Source organism: Drosophila ficusphila, unplaced genomic scaffold (assembly GCF_018152265.1).
Source record: "Drosophila ficusphila isolate 14025-0441.05 unplaced genomic scaffold, ASM1815226v1 contig_791, whole genome shotgun sequence".
Lineage (NCBI taxonomy): Eukaryota > Metazoa > Arthropoda > Insecta > Diptera > Drosophilidae > Drosophila > Drosophila ficusphila.
This window is the reverse complement of record NW_025064737.1, coordinates 21,115,964-21,131,456: the sequence shown is the minus strand read 5'-3', so window position 1 is coordinate 21,131,456 and position 15,493 is coordinate 21,115,964. Positions and strand designations below refer to the sequence as shown.

The window sequence follows — 15,493 nt, the reverse complement described above, 5'->3', positions numbered from 1 at the left end:
GCATACTTTTGGGCTTCAGGTGATGCAAAAAAAATTACAATTTAATTTGAAATCGTTTTTTATCCCGAAGTCTATTAACTTTCGCTACAGTGGTAGTGTATAAATACTCAGAGTTCCTGAACGGCTCACTGGCATTTCGAAAATCATAAATATTTAAAGGGAAATAACTGAAAATGAGCGACCAGCCGACGGATGGAACAACTGCCGCTGGCATTTCATTGAGCCAAGTTGTGGGAATGCTCACAAAAGAGCCATTAGCAGGGAATTGGCAGACACATACAGTCGCCGCCATACATATATGGTAGGAAGCTGCTTAGTCAGGGAATCCCTTCGCCATCGTACGTACATATATGTGTCAGAATGCTCAGCATTTTTCAATGGTCCCCGCAGCATCTGGCGGCTGTTATTAGAACTAAAGAATGGGCGTGGCAGGCCGAGGAGGATACTCATATTTATAGGGGGCACCGCCGATTCCTCATGGCTGACTTTTGGCTCGGTGTCATTTGCGCTCCTCGGCCATTATCACGTACTATCCCAGAAGCCAAAAGAAATGTGTATTTATGTACACAAGAGCCCGCGGCCTGTTGACGGAATTGGCTTCATTGTGGTAATGTTTTTGCCTCAAGCCGGCGCAAAATAAAAGGAAAAACTAAGTAGTTCATTTTAAGATGAAGCCTCTTTTGTTATAAATTTTAAGTATGGCTAAGTAAAAAAGCAAGCTTCAAAATGTGGCGAAACAAAGGACTAAATATGCTGCCAAAGAAAAATGCCTAAAATGAAAGGCGGGGGCGACAAAGGCTGGTAAATGCAGGAAAATGGGGGCGAATAAGCTGGAGCTGGATAAGCAGAGCAGAACGTTGGCTGCGTCTTGACACAAATAGGTTTCCGCCCTAAATCCCAAATATCCCCGGAAGCCGATTAAGTGTTGCCCGTAAGCGCGCGCAACAGCATGAAAGCGCCAGAGACTGCAAATTGTCCTCATATAAGGATCGGGGGAAGGGAAGGGGGAGCGGAGAACGGTGGGAGCCAGGACAACGGAGGACTAGGAAAAGCATCGGCGAAGACATCAGACCCTGCTTGGAAAATAATGGCAATACACGCTATTTTGGCAGTTGTTATGGCTTAGCGAGGGTTGCTAGGCAAGTTATTCTCTCAACTTCAGAACCTTCCATTGTTTTATTATTTAATACAAAAATTCTTGATGTGATGAAAAGAATGTAATTTTATCCGCTTTATTGAAAATTATTGTTGAATTTATATTTATGTAATAATATTTTTTAAATGGCTAAACATCCCCACATTTTTAGAAAATCAGAATTATTATCGCACACTTTATTTATACTTCAGTCTTGTATTTTTGGTCATCCCAACATCTCGTTTGAAAACTTATTAACCCACCCTTGCCAGCTGCCATAAGGCGCAGCCGGCATGTAAACACTGCAAGACACATTACAATAAAAAATTTATCGTTATTATCCTTTTCCAAAGTGCTTTTCAATTGAGGTATGGACAGAACGGCAGGCTGACTAACTGACTCAATGACACGCTGACTGACGGTCACATCCTTACTTTTGCGTCCTTTCCGCTCCTTGATGGTGCTCCATGTGTGTGGGAAAAATCGAAGGATGATTGATGGAGTTTCAGGCTGTGCTGACAGCAAACGACTTCATCGAAAACGCCAAAAATATTCCGAAATATCGCCGCGGTTTAATACGCAGCGTATGCGTAATGTTATGCTCTAACAATTACCTAGGATGTCGGGCCCAAAGTGTTGATTTCCCAGATCATATTTGCTTAGATTTCGCCAGGCAATTTGCATACGAATGTGCCCCCCGAGAAAAGCAAAGCGAGGCAAAAAATAAGAGGAGGCTTACACGCTTAAGCTCGAAGCGACAACTCCATTTATATTATTTCGTTTCCCCTTTGGAAATTAATATGTCATTTTTGCCACCTACACAGCCACATACACACACACCCACACTCACAGACCGTAGATGAGAAGAGTGAAGGACACGTTAGAAAGGAGATCCAAGGAGTTTTTTCCCCCGTCGAACAAGCTGTGGGAAAATGGAAAAAAAGGCGAAAAATAAACCTGAAATGGGCCAGAGTGGTTGCCAGCGGGTGAAGAGTGGAATAAAAATGCAAATAAAATAAAATAAAAATGTGTCTGTCATGTCAATATTTGCCGCCAGCAGATGAACTCAATTTGCAATTGGCATTGAGTGTGCGAGTGTGCCAAGGTGTAGATGTGTCCGGAAAACTGCCACCCACTTTAATGGCAAATCATGGGAAAATTGATTGACATTTTCATTACACAATTTGCCAGACAAAGCAAACCGAACGATAATGGAGCGGGTCGCCTCAGCAGCTTCTCAATTCAGGTGCTGTTTGCCACTGGCAAATAAATTGCACATTATGCACGGCAAATAATTAATGCCAATCATTAAAATAATAAAGTGCATATGAGCGGCGCATGCAGTGTGCCTTAAGTAAGCCTGTTTTAATTGCGATTGAATAATTGAAGATATCTTGCTTGATGTTGGCTACCCGATGGTTAATTATTGAGCATCAATAATGCAAAAATGAGCTGGTCAAACAGTGGGCAATAATTCAACTGGATTGGATGGTCCTTAACCGGCTCAAGTATGTGATGGAATCTCTTCGGCTTACCGGCCCAGGAGAGCTATTAATTTACATGATTATGTTGACCCCAGATAAACACTAAGGTCGGTAAGCGAAAAGGATAAAGGTCGTACTTCGTAAGTTGACATTTCTTGTAAAATTCAAACCACTGAAGACATCAGACGATTGCCCTTTGCAGATACAACGGGGAGCTCCCAGCGTTCTGAACATTAAATTAATTGAGCAATTAATTAACACGCCATTGAAGAGGCGGAGGGCCTCCATTTGATGGCGGGAAAAGGCTCAGATTGCCTTGGCTACAAACAAAGAAAGCCATCGAAGGCAGCTGGCGATGAAAATGGCAATCGGGGTGGGAGGTTATTAAAGCTTCGCGGAGCACGTGAAATTATGAAGTTAAAAAATTAATTCAGCGGCAAGTCGAAAACTTTGAACTTTCAATTATGTGGAAAACGAACAGCGGCAAAGAGATGGGTAAATGAAAATGAAAATGAGATTTCTGCCTCGCCCTGGCTGCCGTATTTTCCAATTTGTGTGCTCGAGTGCCGCCGTCAGCTACACTCGAGTAATCAATGATGGGCGGACATCCCAGACGCCACCAATCCAAAGCGGAATGCCAGAAAAATAATGGCAAATGTGGCTCCTTCGAATGTCCTGCTGACTGATGCTTTGAAATGTTATCGATTGCTGACGGTTATCTAATTGTAAGTATACACGTCTCGGGCGCCATTCTGTTCCTTGGTCAAATGGAAGCCCAATTGCTGAATCAGTGGCGGATCAGTATCTAGTCGTGAAGGGTTGGCTTTTAAAATAATTAAATTAATTTTTATATAAATAATTTTTTTGAAATACATCTGAAAATAATAACAAAATTGAGATTGGGCCTTAAAATTTCTCTGTGAATACGCCACTGCTCTGAGTGATTTGTGAGGATAGTGGTCTTCGGCCACTGAGCATCGAGCGGATAAATCGAGTCTGAACATTGGCATCGATGCAATCCAATGGAGGACGACAGTCACGGAACCGGACGACATGTGGATCCAGTTAGTGTTGTTCCAGCCACGCCCCATACTGGCTGACCTACATATGCATATGTAACACCTAATAGCATAAGTCGCCCTGTGTATGTGCGTTTTCGTTTTTTTACTGCCAGTCACCTACACTGATGCAAATAATTTCGGATTTCCCAAATATTCTTCTGGGAAACGTTTGAAGGGTATTTATTTATGCATGTTTTGTTATCCATTTAAGTTGCTCAATTTCGTATTTGCCCAATTTAGCAAGACTTACACGTTATTTCTAGGTAAACAAAATCAGAACTTATCTTTAAGTAGCTCCAAATTAAACCAGGCCAGGGACAGCCGTCGAATTTGTTTGAAGTGCATTTGGAAGCCACTCTTTCCATTCGCTTCCTTGGCACTTTGTTCGGTTGTTAAGTTGAATTTTCGTGTTAAGCGGATGCTGGATACCGCCCACCCGCTGCTGCACGTGTGGCACACAACCACCCACACCTCACACACTCAGCCTGGTCCACACATGCATTTCCGGTTTAATTGATTTTACCACAAAATGTGAAATGTGTCGAAAACGAGTCCCCATGACTTCTCCCTTGACATTCCGTCTCTCACTGGGGTTTCCTCCAATAATGTCCAGGGTGAAGGGCTCCGAAGTCCTTTCTTTTTGAGGTCTTTGATTGCAGATACTTGGTAAATAAATATTGGCAAAACCAATGACTGATTGAAAGGACCACAGGACCACTTGGCACCAACTTCGACAATGCTGCAACTTTGCCTGCCGCTCGTCCGTCGGTCCTTCAGTCCGTCCGGAATTCCGAGCAGTTTGCTCACCGACTCAACGATTGCAATCAGAGCAATCACAGGGCCCTCTCTTATGTGAATAAATCACAATTACCGAAGGCAAAGCTTTCTGCAATAATTTCTGAGGTAAATCTCGGCAAAGTTTTTCTATCAATTTATTCAAACTTTTCGTATTTTGTTCACAATCTTACAACATAAATATAATGCTCTGATGTCGTTTTGTGGGCGAATGGGTATAAAGGTGATGTGACGTGGGAAGTTTTATTCTACAAGGCACAACAATTTCCATACTTAGACATAGTGGAATCCGGAACCTTTTGCCAGGGAAGCACGGCTATCACTAAGTACTGACTACTGGCTAAGATAACGTAAGTCTACCCTTAAAACATAGTAAAATCATAAGAAATGGGCACAGAAAACAATATGATTTTGGAGTTAATATTTACATTTAAAAGATTCAAATATGTTTGTATCCAGTTCGAACAGAATTCTAAATTTGAAACTCAAGTGTAAATAAGTTTATATGAAATAAAATTGCATCTCCAATCTATCATCACATTCTTTTCTGTATCGGATAAACCCTGAAGGAGACTAACCCTTCTTGAACTTGAGCAGCAGGATGGTGAGAACAAGGAAAACTAAAACCCAGGAGGAAATCGAAATGAAACCATGGTAGACAACGGGGTTATCCATTCCCCAGCCGCGCTGCAGGATGGATCGCATTGATTCCGTTGGCTTGGTGAGTGGCAGGAAGGCCGTGAAGAACTGCAAGAGCGGGAACATGCCCTCGATCGGCCAGATGATGCCGCACAACATAACGATGGGCAGGAAGGATCCCATGGCCACATAGGTCGCAGTTCTCTCGGTGTCCACGGCACAGGAAATCACGAATCCAAAGCTCATGCCGCACAGTCCATTCAAAATACATAGGGCTACCACCAGCCAGATATTTCCCACCAAAGTAAGTTCGAAGAAGTAGAAGCTGACGATCAAGACGAAGATCGTCTGACTGAGCATCACTGTGAACTGGGTGACCACCTGGGAGAGCAGGATCTCCGGACCCGTGATCCCCGCCACCAGACACCGCTCCAACATTCCCTCATTCCGGTCGATCAACATGGCTCCTGAGGTAACAGCCACGGCCAAAAAGAAGATGATGGTCAGGATAACACCAGGGGCAGCAAAGTCCGTGAAGTTGGGATTGCGATAGCCGTAGATGGGATGCTGAAAGTCCACAGGAACGCGTCCCAGCTTCGGATTCAGATCACAGTCAAACAACATATCGCCCACAAAGTTGAAGAAGGTGTACTGAAGATCGCGGTAGAGCAGCTGTGAGATTTGTTGGTCTAGAATAAATAATAATGATATTAAAATGCCTAAACAAGGAATGCAAAATATATGCTTACTGGACCAGTCCATTCGCACTGCCAGATCGGAGGATTCGATGGTGCCATCTTCTGCATAACGACCATCCTCTACTCGTTCCATCAGAGATGCCGTGTAGTTGGGTTGGATGACCAGAGCAGCCCAAGCTCGGCCTTTCCTCACCTCTTCGTATGCAGTTTCATCGTCGTTTACATATTTCTTTAAATATAGCACAAAAAACCAATCATTAATCATTTTATAACATCAGTCTTTCTTAAATGCATGAATTGAAAGCTACAAAATATTCCCCAATGGTCAAGTATTAAATTACAAGTTGTTTAGCTTCGTATTTCACTGAAAAATTTCCAGACAAGTTTCCTAGTATTCCCTGTTCACGAAGTTAGAGACAATAAATGTCAGCAGTCAATCAAATGCTCAATCAATTAGCCTAAAAAGTCAATGCACCTGCCAGACAGATTCCGAATGTCTGGGTATTGTTTTCGCCGTTGCCGTGCAATTAAAATCGAAGCCGCTGAATTATTGAGCAACGCATGTCGCGATTCAGGACTCGCCGGTAGAGAGGACGCGGGCTGCCTGCCGACGGCACTTCCTTTCTTGGCAGCTTTGTGAGCTGTCTCTTTGTGCGTCCCGCTTCATTTCCTGTCGCATTGTTTGCTGCATGTGGGGCGTTCTGCTGTGGCAACAATAAAAGTAACTCCCCGTAATTAATGTGCGTACTTTGTGCCAGGCGATAAATTCAGCGAGGCAAACAAATCAACAACAAAGGAGAGGCGTTGCGTTCGTTGCGTTGCGTTCCGTTGCCTACTTTTTGCGGACCCTGTTTTTGTTGTCAACAATATGTTTGTGTTATCTGTAACAATTTCATTTCGCCGCGAAATAAATAATGAACTGGCAGCAGCAACAGCAACAACAGCCGCAGAAGCAGCCAGAAAGTGGAGCAGATCCAGGAATCTTGAGCTAGTTCCGGCAAGTGCTCACACATTTATTAAGTTGAATGCGAACTGGAGGGGCGTAAAACTTTGCCTAAACTTTTCGGCAGTCACTTATGTAGTACGGCAACCGCAGGAATCACAGCCGAGGGAAAGGCCCGGCCACAAAACCGAGGCTGCGTGTATTGGCATTTGTATTTGGGCTTAGTTCGGGCAATTTTGCGGCTTCGATCTGCAGTTATTTAAACGGTAGTGCCATAAGGACAGGCGCCTCCAAACAGGCGTGAAATTTACGCAATTGCCGCCTTAATGCCACACACACATTCCCGGATTCGGAGTTTGTGGTTTAATTGGCCTCATTAGATTTGATGGCCCAGAAAGGGATGTCTGTTTGTCTGTGCAAGTGTTCGAGTGTGTGCTTGTGCCAAAACTATGTTGCACAGATTGGATTTGAAGCCTTGGGAGAACACCTGGGGCAGAGATTCGGGCAAGTTTTACACTAGAGACTTGGAATAAATTATAATGTAAAGAGCCATTGCTGAAGACAATCAAATTGCAGGTTCTGAACAACTTTCATGCTACTATTTAACCCCAACTTCAACATTGTTTATGACAAACTTGAGCCACAAACTATGCGCAAATGAAGTCAACTTGGTCAGAAGCTCGACGCAAATGAGCTCGAAAGGAGCTGGTAGAAAAACTTTCCTCAGCTACCTTGGCAATTTTTGTTTCGACTTTACCTTAACTTGCCCCATAAAATCTCTTTGGATGGAGGAGAAAAGGTAAGCTAAGGAAGCTCTTCAAGCACTTTCTTTAAGTAAAAGCTTGTCGCTAATCAAGTACCAACAGGAGCGTAGTCAAAGGGGGATTGCGTAGCCATAGAAAATTGCAGAAGGGTCTTTTTCAATCTTCTATAAGATAACAATCTAATTTCTGAGAAGTGTTTAGCCTTTCAGAGCTCTTTGGTGTTTTCGCAACAGCATAAAGCATGAAATTTGCCAACCACGCCCTTCCACTAATGAGCCGCACTGTCATGCCTAATGAACTTTTAATTAGAGGCAACGACAACAGCCAACGACATCGGCTGACCACAATATGTTTTCAATTTTCCCATAAATTAAGAGCCCTTTTTTCGGGCTCCTAGCCGGAAGCAAAGTTTGTAAAATTATTAGTGCAACCATTCAGGGAACTGCCTCTAGGAAATTCGGGGAGTTTGGAAAGTGTGGCTCGCAGCACAAAGGAACATTTTTGTGTTGTTAAGACGAGGGTATCCGAAATGTTTTTGATCTGGCCGGAAAACAAGGAACATTATTAGTAAGCACGTAACCACAAGGAAAAAAGTAAAAAAAAAATACGAGAAGGAAGAGAAAATTATACAATGAGAAAACGAAAAAAAAATCTATAGAAATGATGATTGATTGGTACGATATTATTGACTAGCATAAAAAGTTGAAGCAATAAGGTTTAATAAACAGTTGGCTTTGTGTAAGACTTTTCTTTGCTTACAATTAATGTTTCTTACAAATATTATATATTCTTTAAAATTGCTGAACTTATCTTCCATCTTTCTATTTATTTTTTAAGTGAAGGTTAACATGTGAATAAAAATTTTTTTTGTAGTTCTTTAAAAGTCAGCATACCCAACTTCATTTTCTTACGCAGATGGGAAAAAGTATTAAAAAAACACAAAACGCTTTTCCGTCGATACCCCGACAAAATTCAAATTTTGCTGACCCTCCCCCGAGGTTCGCCTTAAGCTACATCCTTGCCAGGATATTCGGGAAGGTGAAACGGGACCGCCCGCTTTGGCCAAGTGCTGATGGCACGTTGATACGCTGTTCATTGACCAAAATTAACTTGTCTCCTCTGCTTCCTTTCATTCCGGGTCTTTGATGCGGCCTAAAGATACACGACCGCGTATTATTTTTCTACCGCTTTTATTTTCTTATTTTTATCCGAAGTTATACAAATTTAGTCTGATAGCCGGCGGTTGGGGTGGGGGATGCTTTTCAATTTCCAAAGGTAAAAAGTTTTCTTCGCAAATTGCCAGTTGAGGCATGCGGACCGTTGCTGGCCTTATTATTGCGGTCTTTATTATATTGTTATTTGGAAATTTCGAAAAGTTTAGGAGGTCACGGTCTGTTGGCGGGATAATTTGATGGGACATTGAGATCCCGATGCTGATTCTGCTTTATTGTCTTTCAGCGGAACGGAATTGATTGTCGAAACGGATTCGCCGAAACGGCTGATTAGTATACCTCCAAGAGCGGAATTTTACAACCGACCTGTTAACAAGTTTCAATTTTGCATGAATGCTGTGCAAACTAATCGTAAAAACAGCCGCGCTCTTGGCACAGCTTTACTGTTATTACGCTTATTACAGTCTCTAATGTAAAATGCATGAAATCGTAAGCCAGGACTCTTCTCGAGCCCTCGAACCGAAACGAAACTCAAATTAGGCAACAAAGGCGACTTTGTTTTTGAAGCGTAATTTGCAATAAATTGCCACAAGCGGCTTTCCTTGGCCTCGGCCCTTCAGCTTCGGTTTCGGCCCACTATTTCTGGCCATCGCCGCCCATGGCAGGGCAGTAAATTTATTGATGATCTCGACCGACTGGCCGACAGTCGACTCGACTCCACTCGGCCTGTTGTTGCTGTGCCAAAGATAAGCAGCTGTAATTTGTGTTCGCCAACACCAAGGGCAACGGCCAAATCGGTGGAGGGGGGAGTGGGGAGGGGAAAAGGCAATGGCAGCATCCTCTTCATTTTGCATCGCAGAAGGACTACAACTGGGAATAGTGATGCCAAATCGTGTTAGTATAAGGCAGTCAAATCAGTAAGATTGTAGTGGAAAATAACACAAAATCTTTAAGGGGAAAAAAATAACAAAACAAATTTATATTGAAAATGTTTTGTGAGTAAAATATTCTAGAGTACAAAATATGTAATAGAAACTTAGGGATTAGTATGTACGACCAGAAAATAGCCAAGTTAGCACCTCGATCTACCCGACTCGGCCAAGACAAAGCCAAGTATATGGAGGGGTGATTTAGGAGTGCGGCAGGGCGAAATGATGTGTGCAGTAGATTGAAGACCAGCCAGCTCCCCAGAAGCAGCGGCCTCCACTTGGAGCCGATAGGGGGAGCCACTCGGCTGTCCACACAAATTGAAATAAATTACAGGAGCGGCCAGCAGGGCGGGCGTTCTGGGATCGGGCGCTCTGAATATACGCCACATGAGTGGTTATTGTAAAGTTCGCACTGCACAATTTAACCAAAAAGCCAATGACAGCTGATATTGCACCCCCGGGCTGCGAGTTCCAACTGCAACTGATGCAACTGCAGCTGCAACTGCAACTGGATCAGCCTTTGCATCCGCATCCGCATCTGCACTTGCCACTGCCCCAGCCTCGGCCTCAACATCTGTCCATGTCCTTCGACTCTCGGGGGAGTGATGGTGAAGAGGGTGAAGAGGGTGAAGAGGAGTTTGCGGGATAGCGAACTCGAGTAGGTAATTTGCATTGCACTCACCACAACCATGCTCTTGTTCTTGACCAGCATATCGAGATAACGGCAGCTCAGCATCGTCTGATTGCATCCGGTGTGCACTGGACAGAATTGTTCCATAATCATTTCCCCCGACATCTCGTGATTCGCCACAGCCACTTGGAGTCCCGTCGGATCATGGCCGATGGCGTAGCAGAAGAGCAGAATCTGCACCACTGGCAGTCCCACGATGAACAGCATCACCCTGTGGAAATGTCATCCGAAGTTTTTTTTGCAATGATTACAAGCTATAGTTATCATCATTTCTTTTTTGAGTGCATCCAGTGGCAGTGCTTTTCTAAACTCCATTACTCACCCAACGTTCCGCATCATCCACAAGAAGTTTTTCCAGATGAGAGCGTGCAGATGATGCGACTGCATCACGTGGAGGTTGTACCAAAAGGATGTGGGAGTTTCTTCGGGTGGGGGCAGCGGAGGCGCTGCGGGAGCTGTAGTGCTGATCGGATCCCTAGCAGCCGAGGACATGGAAATATTGTCTCCAAACTCCCCAGAAATCTCGGCGGCATGCTGCTCATCGGACATGTCCAAAGCGGGATTCGAGATTGCCGGCACTGTGACCTGCTCCACAATTTCCTGAGCGATCGAAGATCGTCGACGCTTTCCCATGTTCTGCAATACGGAGAGCTTCAGGAAAACATCCTCCAGCGAGTCTGCACTATACTGCTGCCTCAGATAATCCGGTGATTCCTCTGCCAGCATTTTGCCACCACGCAAAAGGCCAATCTAAAAATAGTATTGAAAATAATTATCATTCTGTGGCATTTTATAATATAGATTTTCAATGCAAGTGAAATCTATTTAAAGTCCGCAAGTCCTTTTTGTCAGTCAATTGATTCGGAGCGTGTTCTCACCAAGTGTCGTAGAGCCAATTAAACTTTTCGACTTTGATGGGACTTGCCGGAATCTTTGGAAAAGTTTGCGCCCTCTATGCACATCCTGTTCCTCTTGTTGTGGATGTCGATGAAGTTTTATCGACTCCCCATGCCCAATGCCCAATACCCAATAGCCAATGCCCGACGTAATCCCTTGTCCACGCAACGTGCGGAAATTAACTTAATTGATTTCTGTGTCCGTACATGACCAGCCGTCATCCCTTTAGCCCTTCTGCGAAAGTTTTCCGCCTGCTCCGGGATTTTCCAGCAGGAAGGCGCTGCTTGTTCATCAATTCCACACGAAATGGATGGCTTCATTAGGCATGCACATGAGTGGGCTCCTGCAGCCGATCGTCCCTACATTCCCCCCGAATTTTTCCGACTGCACAGGAAAATTCTATGCTAAATAAGCCCCACACACTCGGCTAGTTAGCAAACTTTTGCCACTTGATTTGGCTTCGTTCGCCTCCTGATTTTGGCCAAAAAGGAAATCGCCCATTTCCCCCGGAGCTTGTTGTGTTTGGCCAATTCCATGGCGACTGTCTTTTCGACTTCTCAGGGCCAATTAACGTCTTAATTGAATTGCAATGGCAAACTAAATTACGGTCTTCCTGGCGAGGCGGGCAATTGTAATTTTATTGGCCAACTATGTGATATGCATTATTATGGCCAGCAATTTTGCATGCCATAAATAATTTTCCGTTTGCCTCATGACCAGCACGCAGAGGAAATTGAAAAATGCACACGATATTTATGGCCGGGTTCGTAGGTGGCATTTACTGCGAGTGGGCGAATTCGAAATATATTCTAGAAAATATGCAGTTAGGGCCAGCTGAATAAATCTTGAGTTTCCATCTAACAATTTACATAATTTACACAGGATCTCAATTCAAAAATAAGAATCCTTGAAGCACTTTCATTAGTGTATCTTTTAAAATATAAAAAGTAATAGTAATATAAAATTGTAATAAGAACTACTTATTGAAAAAAGCTGTTTATTCTTGTTCTTTTTTATTTTATTTAAAGTTGTTATGCAATAACTCTTTGTTTAATGCTCAAAAACACGTGCAAAATCGCATTAAAGTGGCTATCGAAGTGGCTGAAACGCATCAACACTTCATCATCCAGTGGAAATTCAGTTGGTAATGTTATTTTTTCTTGGTTATTGTGTATCTCGTGTCACTCATCAGCTTTAGCAATTATTCAACTGTCCATTTGCATTCTGGCTGTATTTTTCTTGCGATGGCTGCTCAAAGGCAACATGCGGAAAATTACGCGACAAACAATAAGGATAAAAACGGAAAGCGGCAACAATACAAGAGGAAATGCAACAATATCAACTATTAAAGTGGCGCCGAGGAGGGAATTTCGGGGTTGCCAGTAAACGCTGAAGTGGAGTACTCCCAGCAATATATCCATCACATAATGTTACGCTCCCTGATTTCATTTATTAGAGCAGAAAGTGCCGCATGTACAACTGGGGACAGTTGGGGGCACCCCTGTCCGCCCCTCTGTCTTCACTCTATGGCCATGTGGCGTACACGAGACTCTCTTTTTTCGTTCTGGCTTTCCTCTTTTTGTTTTAGCTACTTTCTTTTCCCGACGCTTTTTATTTTTTGGGCGAACCAACAATTTCCCCTGAGCCAAAGGCAGAGCCAGGAGCGCTGACATTAAATTCGGGGAGCAGTGTCTGTCAAAAAAAGTGAAGCGCTGCACTTTGTTAGGAGCGGGACACTGGAAGCCATTCGGGAATCTGTTGTGTGGGCCAAGTTGGTTGACCCCGCGGTTGCCAGCTGGTGGGTGTGTGTGTAATGGAAAATGGGTGGTTCTATTGCTAAAACTAACACGAGAGCGGGCGTTGATGCTTTTCATAATGTGGTGCCTGCTTTGATATGGGTCACATTGTCATCCTAGGTGCCATAATTTTGCACAAAAGAAAAACCATGGAAACTGCCCAGAAAGTCTGCTTTTATTTCAAGTGAACTAGTATTTAAACAAAATAATTTTATCCATTTTATCAGCTATTTTTAGTGAATTTTATTTTACTAAATTTTCCAAGTTCAAAGCAACTAAAGTTAGCCCTAGGATACAAGCTATGATAAAAGTGACCTGTTGTTATTTTAAAACAATGTATGCATACATACATATATATATATACATATCCATACAATGTATATACGTTTTTATAATGTATTAAAAATAACAATGTAAAGTTATTATGGCCACAAAAAATGGTTTAAAAAACAAACAGCATTAAAGAACACAGTTGCATTTACCACAGCGAATAAATCCCTTTGTGGCCCACATTCCTTGGTTTGTGATGGCAATTCAATCTGCCAACAAAATAATAGTATCTCACAGTTTAATACTACACATTTTTGCAGTAAATAAGCCTTTATTTAAGACCTTAATATTCGCACATTAAGCATTGGTAATCGCATCACCATTTCAGCTCTATTGTGAAGACGATGCCGTAGACACGGCAGATGCTGATTGTTATGAACGAGTAAAGAGCACTTTTAATCACACACCGGCAAACACGTACAAATTTTTAATGTCCATAAATATTTTTCAATTAAAATAAAACTTTTAATCGCAGCACCATACAAATAACAATAACCGAATTTAAGCACGGTAAAGTTTTAACAACACTCCGGGATGCAGAGTCGTAAATGCATTTTACGATTATGTTTAATGCCACTGCTTTTGTCTGAGTGCATCCTCCTCATCCTCGCAGCGGTGGAATCGGAAAAACTAATAGCTGTTTTTGCCGCTATGCAGCATATATTTTTTATGGCAGCATGAATTTTCAGCTTATAAATTGCCAGCAGGCAATAATCACTTTAATGCCCCGCTTTTGAGGTGGGACGGGGAATAGATCAAGTGCTGTGTAGGTGCCATTCGAAGTGCTTTACTCAATCAGGCTCCATGGCAGTTAAATTTATGTGTCTGTCTGTCGGTCTGTGCTGCGCTGAACTCTACTTAAGCAGATATTGGCCGAGGGAATTCCATTTCGGACACGCAGTTCTGTTGACTCAACATAAAAAATCAAGCCAAAAACAGGGAGTACAAGAAAAAACAGAATACACAAGGAACTCGAAGCGGAAAAACTCCACAGTGAACTCCTCGTGACGTGCGGAATTGGCGAAAAATATGTGCAGATAACTACCTTGGGCCAGACCAACTGAAGTTTCGCCCTCTTCTGGCCCAGACTCAACTTGAGCTGGTCGAAACCAAAGCGTGCCACGAAAAAGTGACAAAGCTGAAAAAGCAATTTGCTGCTGGCCATAATACACGTGCACCGAAAAGAAATCAATGAAAATTGTATATGTTTTTTAAGCCAATAAAGATCTGTGGCAAAATGAATGTATGTCTAAATTTAAGTTTAGTTTTCAGTCATTTCTGGCAATTAAATAATATGTTGGAAATCTTTTGATAACATCCTTATATTTTCCAAAATACCCGTTTTCTTATATATTTGAGATATTTATTGTTCTAAACTAAAAGCTTTTATTAATTTTTTGGATTGTTTTTAACATTTTGTTCAGTGTACTCTAAGCCAGCTGAGGCGTACACAATCTAAGCTGAGACCCGCTTGCCGTTCCAGGCAAGCTCAGCTGCCAGGCCAACACGTGTTCAATATGAGCAATTAAACACTGTCACCAGAAGTTACACAGTCACAACAACTTCTCATTCTGCTTGGCCTGGATATTGTCCCTTGGGCTTTGCATATAAGGACATAGCTTTCAGCATAGGAGATGGGAACTTCTTCCGCAAGTTGGCTTTTTATAGAACCCATAAACCATAAATTTGGTCTAACAATTCGCATTAAATTCACATTTCGCCGCCTGACGCTCGGATTAACTTGGCCTGGATGCTTCGGTTCCGATCCCATTGCCTTGTTTTATGGACTGCGACCGCGGCTCAGGCGATTGTTTTTTCTTGACACCCAATCGCAATGCCAGGGCCATTCCCAAGTGCCAAGTGCTGAATGTCGATTGCCCGCAAACAAAGGCGGGCTCTCTATTCCTGCCAGTGATTTTGTTTATTGGCCATAACTCTTTACCGCAATGACTTTTGGCGGCGTGGCAGCGTGACAACGGATTCCCATCCGGCGGATCACGTAAGGTGGCATGGCTTCCAAAAGGGTTGGGCGGGGGTGTTGAAAACGTGTTGTCAATTGGCAGCCGCACTGTATGTGAGCCACTTAACACCCCGAGAGTCCTTTGGGGGTCAAGTGGGGTTAGGGGGCTCAGGACACACAGCTCGTTGATTGTTTCTGT

The 15,493-nt window shown here is 43.1% G+C and overlaps 1 protein-coding gene across 1 annotated transcript in view; it reads right to left on the bottom strand.

Moving 5' to 3' along the window:
• Positions 1–4,588: 4,588 nt before the first annotated feature.
• LOC108095893 (ABC transporter G family member 20) overlaps positions 4,589–15,493 on the bottom strand; it is a 44,036-nt gene continuing 33,131 nt past the window's right edge. The window contains exons 6-9 of the mRNA XM_017197208.1: positions 10,634–11,061; positions 10,303–10,522; positions 5,864–6,041; positions 4,589–5,803 (exon numbers count right to left, since the gene is read on the bottom strand). Coding sequence (XP_017052697.1) covers positions 5,049–5,803; positions 5,864–6,041; positions 10,303–10,522; positions 10,634–11,061 — 1,581 coding nt within the window. The 3' untranslated portion in view covers positions 4,589–5,048. The remainder of the gene's footprint in view (positions 5,804–5,863; positions 6,042–10,302; positions 10,523–10,633; positions 11,062–15,493) is intronic.